The sequence below is a fragment of the Felis catus genome, chromosome E1 (genome assembly GCF_018350175.1).
Source record: "Felis catus isolate Fca126 chromosome E1, F.catus_Fca126_mat1.0, whole genome shotgun sequence".
Classification (NCBI taxonomy): domain Eukaryota; kingdom Metazoa; phylum Chordata; class Mammalia; order Carnivora; family Felidae; genus Felis; species Felis catus.
In genome coordinates this window covers 9,972,081-9,993,029 of record NC_058381.1, presented here as the reverse complement: position 1 = coordinate 9,993,029, position 20,949 = coordinate 9,972,081, and the positions used below count along the sequence as shown (strand labels likewise).

The 20,949-nt window shown below is 47.6% G+C and overlaps 1 protein-coding gene across 12 annotated transcripts in view; it reads left to right on the top strand.

Moving 5' to 3' along the window:
• The window catches only part of SPECC1 (sperm antigen with calponin homology and coiled-coil domains 1), a 286,113-nt gene that overhangs the window by 188,437 nt on the left and 76,727 nt on the right, over nucleotides 1-20,949 (top strand). For 11 of the 12 annotated variants that reach the window (XM_023244466.2, XM_019817229.3, XM_045045093.1 and 8 more), the window contains 3 exons: nucleotides 8,471-8,678; nucleotides 12,197-12,270; nucleotides 12,683-12,861. In XM_023244466.2, coding sequence (XP_023100234.2) covers nucleotides 8,471-8,678; nucleotides 12,197-12,270; nucleotides 12,683-12,861 — 461 coding nt within the window. Of the gene's footprint in view, nucleotides 1-8,470; nucleotides 8,679-12,196; nucleotides 12,271-12,682; nucleotides 12,862-17,855; nucleotides 19,273-20,949 lie in introns of those variants that run through there. The other variant, XM_045045095.1, reaches the window with a different exon arrangement.

The window sequence follows — 20,949 nt, the reverse complement described above, 5'->3', positions numbered from 1 at the left end:
AGCCTTAAAATGTACTTTTTTTTTTTTTTTTTTTTTTTTGGTGCAAGGTGGATCTGTTCTTCCTACAGTAAATGGAAAATTGGTAGGACATTGACAATCATTGGGATTATTTCAGAGGCTCTCTGTTCCTCTCATTTCTTTGTCTTCAGCTGTTTGCTAGTATCTCCATTCTTGTCAGCGTCTCTGATATCCTATATATACATTTTGCTGGCAGATTACCGTATTGTTATAAAACATGCCTCCCTACGACTTTGAGGATGGCGGTCATTTCCACAGATGCCTCAGCCTCCTACAAGCCACACTCATTTGCTCTCCCTCTCTCTCCCTCTCTCTTCCTTTCGAGAGAGAGGAAGAGAGAGAGAGAGAGGAATGCCTGCCCCAGCCAGCAAGCAGCATGTCATTAAATGGGATTATTGGTTTTTCAGACTATACTGCAATCCAGGTTTATGGTTTTCTAACGATCACATTTGCAGTTGGTTGAGATCTTGATTTCAAGTTACAGTGTCTATAAGCCTTGAAACCTACAAGTTTTAAAAGAAAGTATTGTCGTTCCCTACCCCCCCCCGCCCCCCCCCCCCCGAGGTTGAAAGCTTATAGGTGGTATCCTTAGAAATTTAGTTCTTTCTAAAGCAGAAACTCGGGTGTCTCTTCCAGAGGAGAGAGGAGATTATAAAGAAATACATGCTGGGGCGCCTGGGTGGCTCAGTCAGTTGAGCATCCGACTTTGGCTCAGGTCATGATCTCACGGCTCGAGTCCGAGCCCTGCATAGGGCTCTGTGGTGACAGCTCAGAGCCTGGAGCCTGCTTCAGATTTTGTGTCTCCCCCCCTTCTCTCTCTCTCTGCCCCTCCCCCACTCACACTCTGTCTGTCCCTCCCAAAAATAAATTGACATTAAAAAAATATTAAAAAAAAGAAAAGAAACACTTGCTGTGAGTGGTCGGAGAAAACTCAGAGGTGCAGTAATCATTGTGTGACCAGTATTGGTCACCAGGCCAAGCTGATGAGGGGAGCCACTGGCCGCAAATGGCAAAACCAGAATTGAGAGAAAGATGCACCAAGTAGATGATTCTGTAGCCATGACAGCAGAATAGGACTCTTTGAAGGACTGGGGTGGCCTCGGAGCCTGCTTAAATAGCAGGTGGTCCGTGAGGATGCCCAGGCCATGCTTTGGATCCTAAGAAACAGAAACCCTTAGTGCCAGCGGCTGAAGCCAGCGGCTCACTTTCCTCCTGTAACCGGAAGTCAGGAGGCAGGAAGTTGGTAGCTGTGGTCCAGGGGCGGTGTGACGTCAGGGCTCTGTGATTCCACGGCCTTCCTGCCAAGAGGGCACAGGATCCTCAGCATGTGAGCCCCACAGTCCTGACAGGCCGGAGCCTCGGCAGCTCCCCGATAGCTCAGTCCTATCGGGAGAACGGTTTTCCCCGGCTTGGCGGGGGGCGGCGGGGGGGGGGCCCTCAGCAACTTTTACCTTTGTGTCTGGTCACAACTGGGCCACACGCACCCTCCCTTGATATCACAAGATCACAGCCCGATTCTTAAACCAAATTGGGATTCTTAGAAAGAAATGGAGACTGACTTTTGGGTAAGGGAGAGAGCACTGTTTGCCGCAGTCCCCAGAGAGGGGGTTCGCTTTCCCCCATTCCCGTCCGTTCTCCGTGAAGTGCTCGCAGTGATCTCCCGAATTCAGGGTAAAGCCTTCGGCCATTTGCACCCAATGCAGCCCCTGATGGACACCCAGCAGCCACCTTCTGTTGCACCCCCAGCTCCCCTGTATGGGCCGTGCCTGGCCCAGTCTTTGTCTGCATCAGGAGTTTTGTTGTTTGGGAGGCTCTCTCTACCGAAGGTGCGCTGGCCCCTGTCTTTGTCCCCCTCCCCATTCCCCATCCTTGACTTGCCTCACCCTGCCTTAAGCGTTAGGTCTCATCGGTGGTGTCGCTTTTTCAGAGGGGCCCTCAGCTCTGTGGGGTCACTGTCCCCATGGTAGATCAGCTAGGATCACCTGTGTGAAAGCCCCTTGCCCTTCCCTGGCATCTCGGAGGAGGTCAGAAGTATTGGCGAATCTGTTTGGTAGAGTCCAAGGGGGAGCTTAGGGATCACGTCTCCCGCGTGCATCACGAACTGGGTACTTGTGGGAGAGTCGGTTAAGGTTGAGTTGTTGAGGCTGAAAACGTGGACGTTTCAGTGGTCTTGGGCTCAGTGTCCCTCGTGCTCTCCGGTGCCTTTGGTGGACGCCAGTGTATCAGTTCTCTGGGCAAAGCGGTCCTGTGACTCCGTGCTGGGAAGAAGGCAGCGAGAAACCTGTGTAACAGAGCCTGTTTTCAAGTCGAGAGGAGACACTTGTCCAGGCAGCTTGGGGAAGGCCTGTAGGCTCTGCACCGGAAAGCCTTCGAGGGGGGCCATTGCTCAGGGACCGCGCCTCGGGCCCCAGACTTGTGCTCCAGAGCTTGAAGCCTGCTGTGCACCAGGAGCTGAAGCTTAGGAAGGGCCCTCTGTACAGCAGAACGCCCTTGCGGCCTTTATTAGGTCAGATCTGACAGTCAGGCGGCCCAGGACATGATGGCAGTCCCGTGTTGCCATGTGACTGCTGGCTCCCTCCACTCCCCAGCCCCACCCCCAGCCCCACCCCCGTAGGGCTCTGTTCTCAAAACCTTGTGAAGGAGTTTGGGGGCTGAACCTGAGGGTTTGGCAAAGAGACACGTGGTGTTTGAGTAAAGGTGGAGGGGGCACTCCCCTGGATCCAGTGGGGTCTCTCCCTTTCTGGATTTCCTGGGCTGACCGCCCCCCACCCCCCCACTTCCCTTCCGAGGGGCCCATTTTTCTCTGTAGACGTGTTAACACCTTTCCTGAGATTAGACCTGAGCACTTTTTTTCCCTCAACTTGACCTTAGGGCTTGTCTGCGAAGCCCCGGCATTTTGAGCACTCAGGGAGCACCTCCCTGAGCGCTCATCTGAAAATCTAGAAAGTTCCCAGAGTGAAATACAGATGCTTACCCATTTCTTTGAGGGTTTCCTAGCCATTTTCCTTTTTCCATAACAAAAGCTTAAACTAAATGACCATGCTCTGCTCTCCCTTGGCAGAATAGCATTGCAAAAAAATAAAGAGAAGAAAAGTTCAAGTTTTGGCCAGCGTGAATGAAACATGGCTCTCCATCAGCAGTATATATTCGAAACAGGGCCAAGAAGTAAGCGAACGGAGTTTTGGAGGAACAAAGTTAGATGTAAAAACAAACACAACAAAAATAACACACTCTTACTCATGGTGAAGTTACTCAAGCAGTCACTCCCAAGTTTATTTACTTTCATACCACACACAGCTGACCCTTGAACAGCGCGGGTCCACTTTACATGTGGAGGTTTTTTTCAGCAAGTACAGTACTGTAAATGTATTTTCTCTTCCTGATGATTTTCTAAATAACATTGTCTCTGACTTCCTTTACCGCAAGAATACGGCCTGTAATACGTATAACATGCAAAATATGTGTTCGTTGACATTTATGTGATCAGCAAGGCTTCATAGTAGGCTATTAGGAGTTAAGTTTTGGTGGAGCCAAAAGTTATAGTTTAGTAAAGCAATAAAGTTTTCAACCATGTAGGGGAGGTCGGTGCCCACTAACCCCCATGTTTTTTGGGGATCAGCTGTGTAGTTTTAACATTGTGACTTTTTCCATATATTAGGTATCCAGTTATATTCTTCCTGAATAAATGAATGAATGTTAGAGAAACTTGTAATGGAATATAGGAGAGAGGCTGTGATAATCGTATCAATATGCTAAAAAACACAATTTAGAGGGAGGGGGGTGCCTGGGTGGCTCATTCGGTTAAACGTCCGACTTTGGCTCAGGTCGTGATCTCATAGTCCTTGAGTTCGAGCCCCATGTTGGGCTCTGTGCTGACAGCTCAGAGCCTGGAGCCTGCTTCCGAGTCTGTGTCTCCCTCTCTTTCTGCCCCTCCCCTGCTCGCACTCTGGCTCTCTCTCAAAAATAAATGTTAAAAAAAAATTTTTTTAAACACATAAAAGCAAAATTTAGGGGCACCTGGGTGGCTCAGTCAATTGGTTAAGTGTCCAGTTTCGGCTCAGGTCATTATCTTGCGATTCCTGAGTTCAAGCCCCACATCAGGCTGTCTACTGTCAGCATGGAGCCCACTTGAGATCCTCTGTCCCCCTCTCACTCTGCCCCTCCCCTGCTTACACGTGTGCGCGCACATGCACCCTGTCAGAAATAAATAGACGTTAAAAAATTTTTTAAATGTAAATGTTAAAAAAACAAAATTTATTATCGTATTTTAAAAATAACAGTTAATAGTTTAGTGCTCTATATGTGCTAGGTGCTCCTGGAGGCTTTAGATCATTTCATCTCATTTAATCATGTTTTTATGCTAGAAATACTGTCATTATCTAATGTTTTGCACTTGAAAAAACCAAGACAGAGAATGGCTGATGTCACTAGCTTACTGATGAATTGACGAAGGCCAGGATTCAATATTGGGTCTTTACTCCTCATCACTGATTTGTACTGCTTTCTGGTTCCATGACCATAAAGAAGGGTTAGAAAAACATTTGAGGCAGACGAGAGGACTCAAACACACTGTAGTCTTAAGGCCAGAGCTTTCTTGGTTTGAAAAGAACAAGCTTTCAAGTCTCAATGAATTAGGAGAATTTTTATTTGATTAGAACACAATAGAAAAGTTCACAATGAAAACCTGAGTCATCAGAACACATCCTTTTGTTTGATTTAGAACTTGGATCTTGAGGGGAGTAGGAGGTAAGCCGGGGAGGTGGTGGGGTGGGGACAGCAGGTTCTATCTAGCCCGTCTGTCTCAGAGCCGCCCTGCCCGACCCTGCATCCTGGGTCCCGGAAGGGTGGGAAGCTGCGCCTTGGTTGTGAATCCCACGAGGTCCTTGCTGCCGTCTGCCCTCTGGCGGTTGTCGGAGCTTGAAGCACTGGCTCTAAACAGCCCTCTCCAGGAAGGACTGTGGCTCCCACTCCCTCCATGGGAAACTCATTTGAATCTGTTTGTAATACAATTCTTCACGCCCATTTCTAGAGAAAGTTGATTTTTGAAGATGAGAGGTCATCTGTGGAATGCATGAGGTGATTTCTCGAGACCTTGGAGGGGCGCCTGGGTGGCTCAGTCGGTTCAGCCTCCACCTCTTGACTTCGGCTGAGGTCATGATCTCACAGTTCGTGAGTTCAGGCCCCACATCGGGCTCTGTGCTGACAGTGGGGAATCCTGCTTGGGATTCTCTCCCTCCCTCCCTCTTGCCATGCTCTCTGTCTCTCTCTCAAAATAAATGAGTAAACATTAAAAAAAAAAAAAAAGAAGAAGGGGAGACAGTAAAAATCACGTTGCTGGTTGTCGGATAGAGCAGTTATTGAACTAGAGAAGCTGGACTCTAAAGGACTGGCCGGCAGGAGGGCAGCCTAGAACTCTAAGGGTCATGGAAGTACCAGGTGTTGGCCCTAGATACCTGATAAATTGCGTTGTTCTTTCTAATTAGCTTGGCTTCGCCCTCTCTCCATCTGTGAATCTGTAAAATGAATATAATAACACCTGCCTGTTACTACTTAGCAAGCCCCTGCAGGAAGACATTGCGAAGCGACCGACTTAAGGGCCTTGTCGTTGTTGCTTGTCTTAATGAGAGAGCTTTCCGGAATACATTGCTAAACTTGAGAGGACAACTCCCCAGTCAAGAAGGAGGAATGAGGTGTGTGATCTGAAACGGCATCCTGACTTGCAGGCTTACTGGCCCCCTCCCCACCGCCTCGCCTGCCATCCGGTGCTTGTGATCACGAGGGGCCAACGTGTAGGAAGTAAAGGTGGGTCGGGGCCTGTGGGAGGCCAGCAGCCTCGGCCGCGTGTGGAGACCCTCCTCAGGGTGCATCCTTCAGTTTCACTCCTGACGCACAGTAGGTCCCACGCAAGTAACAGGCATGTTTCTAGACACCAGGTGAGCGGCCCTCAGCCTGAGAGTTCCTGGACACGGAGCCCAGCCCGCTGTGCAGAAAGCCACGGTCTTACTCAGGGTGCAGGGCTCATAGTGTGAGCTTCCTTCCTCTGCTGCTTTACAAATGCTGTCGAAGCTCAACCTTCTCGTATCTAAAACGCCGTGCCCCTCTTCTACCTAAAGTCTTGTGTTTATTCTGGAGCTATCGGCGGATAGAAGACTTGGTCTGTTTTGTGTGTTGTGGACTTCCTGGACCTGTGTCATATTATCATCTAACGTCGCACACACGGAGACATGAGGCAGTTAGGAGAGATACAGTAACTTTTATTGAGTGCTTCCCAGGTGTCAGGCAGGGCGATAAACTCTTTAAGTGCAGTATTTCATTTAATTGTTCAGATGAGGAAACGGAGGCAGGGAGATTACAGAACCCAGGGCTGGGGGCACCTGGGTGGCTCAGTCGCTAAGCGTCCGACTTCAGCTCGCGTCGTGATCTCAAGGTTTGTAAGTTCGAGCCCCGTGTCAGGCTCTTTTCAGCACAGAGCCTGGAGCCTGTTTCGGATTCTGTCTCCCTCCCTCCCTGTGCATTCCCTGCTCACGCTCTGTCTGTCTCTCTCAGAAATAAACATTAAACAATTATATATATATTTAAAAAAAAAAAAAAAAAAAGAAAGAAGAAGAAGAACCCTGGACTGACTTGGGCAGAATTGGGATTTCAGCTCCGGTAGTCTGGCTCCAGGCCAGCAATCTCGATGTACCACAGCAGCTACAATGATGTATTTTCTATTGCAGTATCCAGCCACACGCCTTTATAATTGAAATACAGGTTTCACAGAACAGAGCTCACCTTTGAGGTAGGCAGTGTACTGGTTCCCTCTGTATTCCCTCTCTCTCTCCCTCCCTCCCTTCTTTCTTTCTTTATTCCTTATCGCAACGTCCCAATTGAAAAACAGGTGCAATATTGCTGTCCAATGTCTGTGTACTCATTCATCAGGTTTTCACTAGGTGCCTCCTGTGTGTTTGACGCTGTGCAGGTGCCAGGGATATGATGGTGAAGAAAGCAGACAGGGTCTCTGCCTGCCTAGAACTTACCCCCAGAAGGGTTTTTTTTTTTTATGTTTATTGATTTATTTTGAGAGAGAGAGCATGAGCTGGGGAGGGGCAGAGAGAGAGAGAGAGAGAGAGAGGGAGGGAGAGAATCCCAACAGGCTCAGCGCTGTCAGCACAGAGCCCAGTGCGGGGCTCGAACTCACAAACTGTGAGGTCATGACCTGAGCCAAAATCAAGAGTCGGACACTTAACCGGCTGAGCCACCCAGGCACCCCTACAGCCAGAAGGTTTTACCCATTAAATGCAATGGTAAAAAAAAAAAATGTTACTGTAAATGGAGATGCCTCCAAATCTAGGAAGAAATCTATTAGGTACCAAGCTTATATTAATTGGTAAGTGTATAGCTATTTTGCAACATTATTTAAAGGACTGTAGACAGACTATAGATAGACTATAGACCAAATACTGTGAAACATTTAAAGTAATGACAGCATTGCAGATATCAGTGTGGATACATGTCAAAAACGTGATTAAAAACAAGTTTTATGAAAGCGTAACAAGTCTATGACTTGTATACAAATTCTAAAGCAGAACTATGTACATAATACTATGTATGTATTATGGGCACATTCATATATAGTAAAAGTGAAAACCATTTCGGAACAAGTGCACGCCAATTTTAGGATAATGCAAATTACTCTCTGGGGTGGGAGAGAAGGTTGGGGCTTCACTAAATCTTGTTAAAGTCAAAATATTTAGCAGACATGGCAAAATTTAACCATCGTTAAGTCCGTTTGGGCGCATGGCTATCTCGTCACGTTGGGGGCTTTTCTGCGTTCGAAATGTTTAATGATTAAGAACTGAAAAGGTGAAGAATGCCTGTCCCGTGCCTCTTTTCTGTGTCTGGTGCACGTACATGTTTGTGTTCTGTGCCTTCCGCTGGTGTTCTCCATCACATTAATGTCGTATTTCTCTAAAGAAACACCATGACCGCAAGTACTTTACGGCTGAAGGGATTTGGAGTTTGTGGGGGGTGGGAGGGTGGCCGGGATCAGGGGCGGTGGTGGTTGGGGGGGTGGGGGGGCGCGGAATGAGTCAGGTCCTGGGGGCATTGTTCCCGGCTCACCAGCAGAGGGCGCTGTGCCACAGCAGATGTGAGGAGGCCAGCTCTTGCGGTGCAATACCAGGGCCTCCCGGGGGAGCGCTGTTGCACCCAGCTGCCCGACAGAAGGGCCCTTGGGTACCTGCAGCTTTCCTTATGCCTGTAGGAAGGGACACAGCATCCACCATTTGGCCTTTTGCACACATCACGTTTCTCTGTATTTATAGCCTTGGCTGTTTCTGAGACTAAGAATACAGGTGTCAGGTACCGCGCGTGCACAGAGCTTCCCTTGCTGTGCGTGGATGAGCCTGGGGCTGATGTGCGAGGAACATTTTCCTGTTATGCTGACCGGGAAACCTTCCTCTCGTTCTAGGTGGAAAAGGATTATTCTTACTTGAAGGAGATATGTGATCGTCAGGCAGAACAGCTGAGCAGAACCAGCCTCAAGCTGCAGGAGAAAGCGTCAGAGAGCGATGCGGAGATTAAAGACATGAAGGAAACCATATTTGAACTGGAAGATCAAGTGGAACAGCATCGGGCTGTCAAGTTACATAACAACCAGCTCATCAGTGAGCTAGAAAGTGAGTAAAATCACGCCCTGGTCACAGGTAGGCCAGGAGCCAGCAGGGTGCTGGGGAGGGCCTGCGAGAATTATTTTTTGAAAAGTCTTCCTAGGGGCGCCTGGGTGGCTCAGTCGGTTAAGCGTCCAACTTCAGCTCAGGTCACGATCTCACCGTCCATGGGTTCGAGCCCCGCGTCGGGCTCTGTGCTGACCGCTCAGAGCCTGGAGCCTGCTTCGGATTCCGTGTCTCCCACTCTCTCTGACCCTCCCCCATTCACGCTCTGTCTCTCTCTGTCTCAAAAATAAAAATTAACATTAAAAAAAAAGAAAAAAGAAAAGTCTTCCTTGCACATAGTCTACAGTCTCCTAGGAGGAGAAAGGCAGGATACTTAACGCCTTTAACTGGAAAACGGGTGGCATCAAAGAAACAATCATTGAACATCGAGCCAGCAGCGTGGGGTGACGGTGAAAAGGAGCAAATGCATTTTGGAGTGTCAGGTGTGCTGTGCGTGAGCCACACCGCTGACCGCACTTGTCCGGCCTTGACAGAGCTTTGTCTTTTGGGCCTGATGGATGGGAAGATGGGTGACAGATGGTCAGATGGGTTTGGGCAGTGTGTGCTCTTGGGCTGGGGAGAAAACAATTCTAGGGTGTGTCCCATTGAAGGTAGGATATCAAGTAACTTACAGATGTTGGCCACTTTGTTACTGAAGAGGCTCCAATATATGGCTTCTTTATGGACTCATTGTTTGCTTTGACTAGGGAAAGACTTTAAAAGGGGTTAGTTAAACATTGCCTGCCTTGACCAAATGAGCTTTATCAAAATGATTCCATCTAGTGGTTTTTTTTTTTTAATTTTTTTATGTTTATTTATTTTTGAGAGAGAGAGAAAGACAGAGTGTGAGTGGGAGAGGGACAGGGAGAGAGGGAGATACAGAATCTGAAGGAAGCTCCAGGCTCTGAGCTGTCAGCACAGAGCCCGACGCGGGGCTCAAACCCACGGACCGCGAGATCGTGACCTGAGCTGAAGTTGGATGCTGAACCCATTGAGCCACCCAGGCGCCCCCTAGTGTGTTTTGCTTTTGGAACACGGGAACTAATGCACAGAGCTTTTCGTGACACTGGCCATTGCTAAAAATAGCATAGCCGGTTGCCTGCAAAGTTCTCTGAGGCATGTAGTCCATCCTCCTTATCTAGGGTCCCTATAGCAGGAGAGATGTGATGTGCTTTACGGAGAAAATATGTGCGCTAGACACGTTTTGTTCAAGCACAAGTTTTAGTGCTGTTGGTTGTAAGTTCAATGTTAATGAGAACTTCCAGAGAAGAATCTTTTTTTAAGTTTATTTATTTTGAGGACTGGGGAGCATGAGAGGAGGAGGGGCAAAGAGAGAGGGAGAATCCCCAGCAGGTTCCACACTGTCGGCACAGAGCCCGATGTGGGGTTTGAACCCACAAACCGTGAGATCATGACCTGAGCTGAAATCAAGAGTCAGACGCTGAACCGCCTGAATCACCCAGGCGCCCCAGAAGAATTTTTAAAATGCCTGCTGAGTGTTATACAGGAAAAGGGTCCCGTGGATAAGCAGGTTTCCAGCATTGTTGGGATGGGCTTTTTTTTTTTTTTTTTAAAGGACATTGGCAAACCTGTGTAACACAAGTAATGTCTCCTTTGATAAAAATATCGTGACCAGAGGCTCACAAGAACCTAACTCCGTATTCCCCATAGGACCAATAGTTTAGTATTCACTAATTCTGCATGCATGACAACTTTACGTAACTTCCACAAATGATGAGGATTGACTGTATAGTCTACACTGTGATTGATTGGTTAGCACCCGAGTTCCATCCTTCATTGGATGTGCCATGCAGGACAGCTACAGAACGTTAGCATTCAGTGTCCACAGCATTCAGACCATTCTCAGTAGTCATGCTTGAGAATACGACCAAACCCCCCTGCCCCCGTCCATGTATATTTCCAAACACAGCACCATGCTTGACAAGCATAAAGTCAAAGAAGAGAAGTTTGGTTTTGTTTTGTTTTTGTTACATTGCCCTTGAGAGTTTGGCTGTGTGGTCCCCAAATCCTTAAAAGTCAGCACAGACCCACCAAGAAAGCCAGCATATAATTAATGTTCTGAGCAGATGTCAGGCCACTCCCTGGGGTTGGATCACAACATACCCAAGATTGAAAATAACACAGACTGTGTGTCTTTTGAGAAGCTTTTTAAAAAAAATTTTTTTGATGTTTACCTATTTTTGAGAGAGAGAGAGAAAGAGAGAGAGAGAGAGAGAGAGAGAGAGAGCGTGCAGGCACATGAGTGGAGGAAGGGCAGAGAAAGAGGGAGACACAGAATCCGAAGCAGGCTCCAGGCTCTGAGCTGTCAACACAGAGCCTGATGCAGGGCTCAAACTCACGAAACGTGAGATCATGACCTGAGCTGAAGTTGGACGCTTAACCGACTGAGCCATCTAGACTCACTCGCCTTGAGAAGCTTTTTAACCTCCTTCCAGCATATTAAGGTATTACTAAGATGTCTCTTCACTGGGAGACCCAGGGACACACAAATCCAGCCCAAGACCAGTCACTCCCCTCTATAAGTTCCTTGAGAGAAATGGACAGAAAAATAAAAACAAAGTTAAGGAGCGTTTTCTTATTCTGTAGCATTGACCCCCAACCACAGATTCTGAGGCCCCCAGTGCTGCATTAGATTGTCCCATGTGGGCCCTGACCATGTGTTTATTCTTTTTGAAGCCTCTCTGGTAATTCTGACTCATATCCTTAATAGACATCTACTGCCCTGGAATGAATCACGAAGAACCGTTGAAGAATTTTAATTGGGACACAATCAGACTTAAATTGAAATGAGTCCAGTAGCCATGTGGAAGAATTGGAGACAGAGAGAGGAAAGGACTGAGGATGTTCTTAATTAGGGAGAGCAGTCAGGTCACTTTGGAGCTGTTAAAATACACCCATCCCAGATCCTGTCTCCCCCCCCCCCCCCCCCCCCCCCCCCCCGGGCGTTCCCTTTCTATGGGTCAGAGCCTGGGGCTTTGAACCTGTGTGCTCTGGAGAGGCTTCCCAGGCGATTCGGAGGCTTAAGTACAATTAAGAACCATGACCCTGGCAGCTGATCTAAAAGTCACCGGAGTAATAACCAGTCACATCCTCTGTTATACAAAAGCCTTCGGTCTCACAGCTTTAGAGGACATTCAGGACGATAGTGTGCGACTGCCAGGGAGGCCGAGAGGGAGTGTAATAAATGTGAGTGGCAGTTTACGTCTTCCCAGAGTGCTGCATGGGTTTACCACCTGTCATCCGATGGTGTAACCTAACGAAACACTGCTTATTTCCCAAACCATCCCGTTTTCTATGTCGGAAGATCCTCCGGTGTCTGGCTGCCGGTTATCGGGGTGCTGAGGATGGAATTTGTAGCAGAATGGACGGATGCTAAATCTGGAGCTGCTCCCTTGCTACCTAGCTTATTTTCCCCCAAGAGCCTTGCACCTTTTCCAACTCTCTGACTTGTTCTTCTCCAGGCAATGTGATGAAGCTGGAGGAACAGAAGTCAGACCTGGAAAGGCAGCTGAAGACGCTCACTAAGCAGATAAAGGTGAGGTGGGGCTACAGCCGGGGACGGGGGAGGGGCCTTCCCCATCATTTTACCGAGAGCGTCCCCGCCTTAGGTTTGGAAACCTTTGAAAAGCTTCCCGATGACTCTCCTGGCCTGCGTTCCCGGAGTCCCTTCCCATGGCACGGGCCCTGGTACCACCGATTAGCGTTGGCAGGGAACAAAATTAAAGCAGGCTTTCATTTGCGGGCTGGAGCACTCTGATAACACGAAGGTGTGAGTTCCCACCCGTGCTGGGCCTCTTGCCCGGTAGTGAGGCAGCATGAGAGCGGTGCTCGGTGCCGCCTGGCCAGTCTTCCTCGGTGGCTGACACGGGGGGGGGGACCCTGGCGCCCCTGCCCACGTGCCAGGCCTGGCCGGCCGGTGACGCGGGCGTGGGTCCTGGCGTTTTCAGGAGGAGACCGAGGAGTGGAGGCGGTTCCAGGCGGACCTGCAGACCGCGGTGGTGGTGGCCAACGACATCAAGTGTGAGACACAGCAGGAGCTACGCGCCGTGAAGCGGAGGTTGCTGGAGGAAGAGGAGAAGAACGCGAGGCTGCAGAAGGAGCTGGGGGACATGCAGGGCCACGGCAGGTTGGTCACGACGGAGCCACGCGTTTGTGAGTCTGGCGGGCACCCGCGCAGTGCTTGGCTGCTCACTTAATCGCCATGCATGAGCCTTCGCCGTCTGGAGACGTGGTGCTTTGATGTCTCTCTGCGCAAAATCTTTATTCCTTTCCTAAGCTCGCTCCCCCGCGGCCGCCACCACGACACAGCCTAGGAACGGTTCATCCAGGGCCCCGTGGCTGCCCATTCTCTGGCCCAAGGCAGTGAGAAGACTCTTGGCTCGCATACATACGAAAGTTCTAGCCACGTGTCCTCCTACATTTAAAGACTAGAAAGATGTCTGGGATGCTCCTTAAATCCCAGCGCTGGTTAGCGCCCGGCAGTGCCCACTTCAGCGAGCCGTGGCAACACCTTGCGTGGGAAAGGCTGGACTCACTCCCCGGGGGAATTGCCACCAGATAAGGGACTCATTCCTCACGGCCCAGTGACATGCTTCTCCCTTGGCAATGCCTGTGGCCTGCCTCCAAAAGCCCTTGAAATAACCCTCTTTATGAGAAAGGATGAGCGCGGCAAACTCAACATCTGGCAGATCGGTGACTTTCCTTTTCCGTTCCGAGGGAGGGAAATCACATGGTGTAACGCCCCAGAGAGCTCTTCTTTTTTAAAAAAAATCTTTTTAATTTGTATTTATTTTCGAGAGACCGAGACAGAATGTGAGTGGGTTAGGGGCAGAGAGAGAGAGGGAGACAGACAGAACGTGTGGGCGCATGAGCCGGGGAGGGGCAGAGAGAGAGGGAGACAGAATCCGAAGCAGGCTCCAGGCTCCGAGCTGTCAGCACAGAGCCCGATGCGGGGCTCGAACACACAAACTCTGAGATCATGACCTGAGCCGAGGCCGGACGCCCAACCGACTGAGCCACCCCAGGTGCCCCCCCAGAAAGCTCTTCTTAAGCGGGATGTTTCAGAGGAAGGTACTCCTAAAGTGAGCTCAAAGTTAATTATCATTTAAAATTGAAATGGTTTACAAACGAGATTACAAAACAGTACTTTAGGCTTTAACTAATGCAGTGTCCCCTTCCCCCAGTCAGGAGTAAATGTCCCTAACTTTGGGATTTGTGGATATTAGGAAATTATTTGGAATTTTGAGATGCCTTCGAAATATGAAATGTAGCATTTTAAAATCAGAGTTAGTGGATCCTGAATGCTGCTTGGTACAGTTTGTTTTTCTTACATGTTTTCCGGGATCTCGAGGGTTTGTTCCCTGGCTAGATTCTGAGCCTTTGGGCCTGATGTATTATCATGAGTTTCATAACATGGGAAAAAGTAGATTTCTTATGAGAACTCTGTTTCGATTCTCTCCCCAAATTTGCTTTAGTTAGTCTCCCTCCTTCCTTTGTTGATGACTTTTACAGAAAACAGCCCATAGAGAAGGATTCAGGTACAACATTTGTAGCTTGTTCCGTGATTCATGCTTGAAAATCAAGGTGATTACTTTATAGTCACACCTATACCCTGTGGCCGCCAGGGCATGTGAATTTTACATTGAGGAAGGATAGGAAGACTAGACTTGATAGTGTTGACATGACCACGAGGTCCCCTAGTCTGCTTTTGTGCTTCTGTTTATTTGTCCTTTTGTCTCGCTTTCATAATGTGTGTCTTTGGAAGAGGAACCTGATCATAACTTGGATTGCTTCATCCATACATTATCTTAAAAGTAAAGGATAAGAGACGAGTCCTGAGTTTATATAGTGGCCCTGAATAAGTTATTATGTGGGCTTTTGTTTTCTTACATAGATTCTGAGACACAGGCCAGATTGTACAACTTGAACTCTGATACCGTAAGAAATCTTCGCATGCGTCTTGACTCTTTAGGATCCATATACAATATCCTACATCTTCAAACTTTGGGTCACCTTTTTTTTTTTTATAGACACTGTATGTATCTCTTTTGACTTTCTAGTGATTTGCAAACCTCCCACCCAGATCTAGCAGTTTAATCCCCTATCACAAAACATTTCAGAAGTGTAGAGCTGGCACCATCCCAGAACGTGGCAGATTACTGAAACCCTGCAGGCATCAGTGTGTGTCTCGCCCGTCGTCGTGTCGGGCGGGGCTTCAGACAGTGGCGGGTGCTGCTTTCTTGATCCAGTTCTGCAGACTGGCCCTTCCAAAGAGTCAGCTCTTTGAAGGGTACTCGCCGATGGCCCAGCCACTTCCTGAACCTCCCCCATGAGCAAGACTTGAAACTGACTCACACCCTCAAAGGTCCTGAAGCGACATAGTGTTTCCGTCTTGGCTGAATGGGTTCTTGACTGAAACCCAATTTGACTTTGCCAGTCACCTAGCGAGAACTCGAAAGTCATTCTTGGTTTAGGCACAGCCAACGAACTTGCAGAAAATTCTCTGATGAGGTCCTCCAAGTACAACTGAGAGAAGGTAAGAGCATCGGAAGAGCGCCTCTGTCCTACTATGGGATTAACTGACTCACATTCTCATTTTGCATTAATGGGCATTTGAAGGGATATAATGACGCTGGTAGGTGAGCAGAGGAAGTGCCTGGGTGTGAATACAAGTTAGCCTTTATTAAATCAGAACATTATTTAACCCAGTATTTTCCATCATTCTGAAAACTAGCTCATTAGCAGTCTTTGGTCCTATTACGTTTTCGAAGGCATTTTGATTTTGGAGTCCGAGTAAACCGATGTGAAGATAGGTAGGTACGAGGCTCTAGTCTTGTCTTTGCCACTAACTTGGCACGGTTTCCTTCCCAGACCGAGCTCCTCTGTCCCTCCAAGCAGGAGATAAGAGTGGCTCGTGATTTAAGGCCCCTGTGTTCTCTGAGACCAGTTGGGCAGATGGCCCTCCCCTGATGGGAGGGTCAGGAACTCACGTGCCAACAGTGAGTGCCCTCTGCCCAATGCAGTCCTTGTAACCTCCCGGACAAAGTGGCATCTCCACGTTTTAGCTGGGCTGTGGACCTCCCTTTTCTCTAACAGAAATTTGAGCACGCCAATGTAGTTCTTTTTTCTTTTAACTTTATTTATTTATTTTGTGAGAGACAGCACAAGTGGGAAGGGGCAGAGAGAGAGAGAGGGAGAGACAGAATCCCAAGCAGGCTCCGTGCTGCCAGGGCAGAGCCCGACGTGGGACTCGAACCCACGCACCGTGAGATCATGACCTGAGCTGAAGTCAAGAGCCGGACGCTTAACTGACTGAGCCACCCAGGCGTCTCTGTACAAGCCAGGGTAGTTCTTAGTGGCCTGGAAGTGATCTCTTCTGCCGGACATTGGTAAATTAATGGATGAAAGGATAATAACTTGTTCAACTCTGGCTTCTTTCAGCTTTGAGTCATTAAGAGCAAGACGTTAAAATTAAAACTTCCATCGAAATTAAAACATCACGCCTTTATCTGGAAAAGTCAAGACCTGGGGCCTGGCCTTCAGATACAGAGAACGCACACGCAGCCCCACATAGTGACTTGGTGGGCCACACGCAACCTTTCTAATGAAGGGACATTGTTGAGCAGTGAGTGACCCAGGCTTCTCCAACGGTAGCAGGGAAAGACCTACACGTTTTTTTTTCTCTTACTCTGAAACAGTAAAGACCATTATTTTTAGGGTGACTTACTCGGTTTTCACTGTATGTTTATCATATGACCCCAGTAAGCATCCATGGTGACATCTGAAAAACAGATCATTAAAAACACTCAACATCTGTGCCTCACGAACCGTAGCGATTTCTAAACAGAATGGCTGAGATGCCGAACGTGTCTAGCTTGTGCCGCTCACTGGCTCTTGTGTTGTGCCCTCTGAAACGGGCAGCGTGGTAGCATATTATTACTGCCAGACTCTCTGGAATCGGCTCTAACTCTGTGTGCACGGTGTAGCCTGCCCTAACGTCCGTCACGTGCCTGTGCCGCCCTCTGTGTTCCCACAGCTGTAACGTGTCACAGCCGCTCGCCGGGGGGCGGGGTGGGGGGGGTGGTGGTTCTGGGACTCTCACTGAAAGGCAGAGCCTGGAAGTCGGAGGTGTAGATTCTCAGAGATCTTCTCCGGTTCTCTCATTGCAGCGACTTTAATACAGCCTCGCTGGCCCGGCCAGAAGGGTGACCTGTTCTCACGGGGGTTTCTAAGCGGGTTCTGGGCACCTGGGACCGTCAGGGGCCTCTGGTACTTCCTGTGGCCCTCTATATGCAAACTGGCCCTCTGGGATCCCAGCACAACCCTTCCACTCCTCATGTTTTCATGGCTGGAATTTGCATCTGTGGCATTGGATACACAGCCTAGAGTCCTAAAGAGGGATGTCTGCATCCCCTAACCCCCATCTTTTTTTTTTTTAATGTTTATTTATTTTTGAGAGAGAGAGAGAGAGAGACAGCACGAGAAGGGCAGGGGCAGAGGGAGAGGGAGACAGAATCTGAAGCAGGCTCCAGGCTCCGAGCTGTTAGCACAGAGCCCGATGTGGGGCTCGAACTCAGGAGCCATGAGATCATGACCTGAGTTGAAGTCGGATGCTGAACCAACTGAGCCACCCAGGTGCCTGCCCCCCAAAACCCCAGTCTTTACAGAGTTGCTTTGAAAAGTGTGGACGTAAGCTTTCCCTAGATCTTTAGGACTTTTATGCCTTAATAATAAAAGAAATCCCCCCCTTTTTTTTTTCTTTTTTGGCCTCTACTAGGACAGTAGAGGGATGCCCGAACCGCTCTGTAAATTACAGAGGGGCCTGATTTTGTGCCTCCTGGCGGTCTCTACTTCCCCAGCACAGCTGCCCGTTGGTGAAGGTCTAGTGAGAGGAGGCTGGTGGTGGTGTTTTGAAGTCTCTGGCATGTTCTCTGACTGAAGACCTTTGACTTCCAAAACTGTTAGAGGCACAGGAATGAAAACATGCTGGTCCTGTTCTAGATTGCTCGTGTTTCCCCGTGGGTCAGTGTCAGCCTCTCCTTCCTCTGTGTGTAGCCTGAGAACATGTTGCCTCAAGGAACTCCTTTACCAGCCTTTCCCCCTCCATTTCTATTTCCACAGCTCCGTGGTCTCTGTCAGCTAGCAGAGCATTTGCTGGAAGAAAGACAGCCCAGCCCTTGCCATGATGGGAAACTACAGCCATTTCTATATGAAAGGGGGAATAATGTAGAGGAGAAATGACCCCTTTCAAAGAGCCAGATTGTCTCCTTATAACACCCACTGTTTCACACAGAGTCATTGCCATCAAGTCTCTACCTTTTTTCCGCGTTTTGGAATCCACTCATTCATTGTGCACGATCAAAGATGAATGATCCTTCCCTCCTTTTTTTTTTTTTTTTCCCCCTTTTTTCCTCAGAAGATCCCGAAGTCTTTTATTTGGAGCCTAAGATGAAGTTCTGGAAAACAAAACAAAAAGAAAAAAAGCACAAGCATGTTGTGAAACATTTTTTTAATGTGCAACTAGGGTGTTCCGAGGGAGCAGAGGCGAACACAGCCCATGTTTGTGTTCGACTTTCTGGAGTTTATTTCTGTGCTTCCTCTTGAAAGTGGTATCTGACAATCTTGGAATTAACATTACTGAAGGCAAAATAGGAAGCCGTCTGTGTGAGGTCTCATTCTGAAGAAGCCAGCAGGTTCCACTTCCTTCATATCAAGCCTCGAATGAGCCCTTTCAGGCTGGGGTCTGACTTCATGGCCTCATCGGACACAAGCCACCGCTAAGCTTGGGGTTGATTTCCCAAATCTCTGTTGGGCTCCACACAAATAGACGTTTGGCTGATAATAAAGGATGTAGTTGAAGCAGTAATCTTCCATGGTGACAGTGCCCGTTGGAATCCGGCTGAAAATTAGTCAACAACTACAACAGATGCCTCAGGAATAAAACTCGGGAACTGAAAGGCTTTGAATCCAGAAGTGTGTCGTTGAGTGGGATCTAGAATTCAGAGTGTGATGTTAAACTCTGGAAGTACCAAGTTTGTGAAGATCCACGTTAATTCGGCGGCCGCCGTCAGGCACGGCCTCCTGTGGCCCAGACAGTTCTGGATCTTAGCTGTGTGTCTCCAGGATGAGACCAGAGTCCCTGTCTGGTACAAGGACGTGAGAAACAGGAACACTGTAACTCAGGAGGATGGTCTGGCACATCCCAACCAGGGAGCCCAGAATCCCTAGAAACATTTAGCTTGGTGATAGAAAGAAGAGAGTTCAATGCCTTCTCCCTAAAAATGGTTTAGACTCTCGCTGGCCTTGTCCAATTTATATACTGGGAGACCTTTACCTCAGATTGCGAATTTCTCGGAATGCTGTGAAATTCACTTGTCAGGTGTTTTTCAACAGGAACAGTAAGAACATAACCTCAACTTCAGATGCACAGCTACATTTGCACCCCGTATTTCGATCTCTCTTTACTCTGGGTACCGTTGAATATTTTTATACGCAAGCATTTATGAACCGCTAAATAAATATGTTACTATTCAGAAGACGCTGTTGCCTGATTTGTAATCACTGGCCACGTTTTCGCAGGGCCTTCGTGTCATCTTGTCCTCCATTTTCTAAGCGCACGGAGTTTCAGATCTTTAAAGCCACGTCCAATAACTAGAATTTGAGCTAGAAGCAAGCTGGGCTTTCAGTACACATTTGTTGATAGGAGGCTGATTTTAAATATGAATGCAGTTTTTAAAAATGATTTCATTGTGATAACAAGAGGGCAAGGGGCAAAAATACTGATTTTGCCTAAACCGTCAAAGCAAAACGCCAGTGTTTCAAAAAAAAAAAAAAAAATCTAGTACATGGAATTTGAAGTCTAGATTTGTCTTGTTGAAATGTAAAAATAAATAGGTCACTTGGTGATTGGGTATATTGGACTTCTTCTTAATTACGAATATTTAGGCGTCCGGGTAACAAAATGGAAATGGATAATGAAGAATAATCTTTTCCCTGGGGTGCCTGGGTGGCTCCGTCGTTAAGCATCTGACTTTGGCTCAGATCATGATCTCACAGTTCATGAGGTCGAGCCCTCCTGCTTCGGGTAAACACAAGTGCCACTTCTCTCTCTCCCTCCCTCCCCCCACCTTCCTCTGCCCCTCCTGAGATTCTCTCTCTCTCTGCCCCTTGGTCACTTGGGCCTTCTCTCTCTTTCTCAAAAAAAAAAAAAGAAATATATATATATATATATATATATTTTTTTTTTCTCTCTCTCTCTAATACCACCCTGTAAGGTAATCAGTGTTCACAGCATGTTTGTTTTTCTTTACCTCCTCCTCTACTCCTAAAAATATATAAGGTTCGTTTTTATTTTTTTATAAAAATGGCATTGTATTCTATACAGTACTCTGCATTTTCACAGTTCACTCAACAGTGTACCATGGGCATCCTTCCAGGTCAATATATATGAATGTAACTCATTTTCATAGCTGCCTGGTGTCCCAGAGGATGAATGTGCCCTGGAACATTCGAATATTGTCATATCAGTGAACATCAAGGTTATATTTCATGGTTTTTTACTTTCCCAAGAATGGGATAACAGCAGTCCTTATCCACATACACTTATAGATATGTGGTTTTATTTTCATAGGATGGGTTCGTAAAAATATGATTGCTATAATGGAGGATATGCACATTTTTTATTTTAATAGATTTCTTAGATTACTTACCTAAGATTTACGATCTTTTATCCTTGACGAGAGTGCCTGTTTATACACAGCCTTAGCAGAAGCAGATAATACCAATCTTAATTTTTGACAGTAGGATAAACAAAAACTTCTATCTCGTTAGTACTTTAACTTTGCATTTTCCCGAGCATATTTTTTATGTTAACCATTTGTGTTTTATCGTTTTGAGAATTGCTTGTTTAGCACTTTTGCTTATTTTTTCATTGAGATGATTGTTTTTCTCTTATCCATTTATAAATTAGCATTTTATTAGGGATGCGTATTTATTCCAGTATATTATGGGTCTTTTGGCTCTTCATCTTGATCAGGGAAAATTTAATATTGTTACACAGTGTAATCTGTTAGTATTTTCTTTTACTGTTTCTGGGTTTTGTTTTGTTCTGTTTTGTTTAAGATTCACCCTACCCTAGGGACACCTGGTTGGCTCAGTCGGTTAAGCATCCGACCTCGGCTCAGGTCATGATCTCACGGTTTGTGAGTTTGAGCCC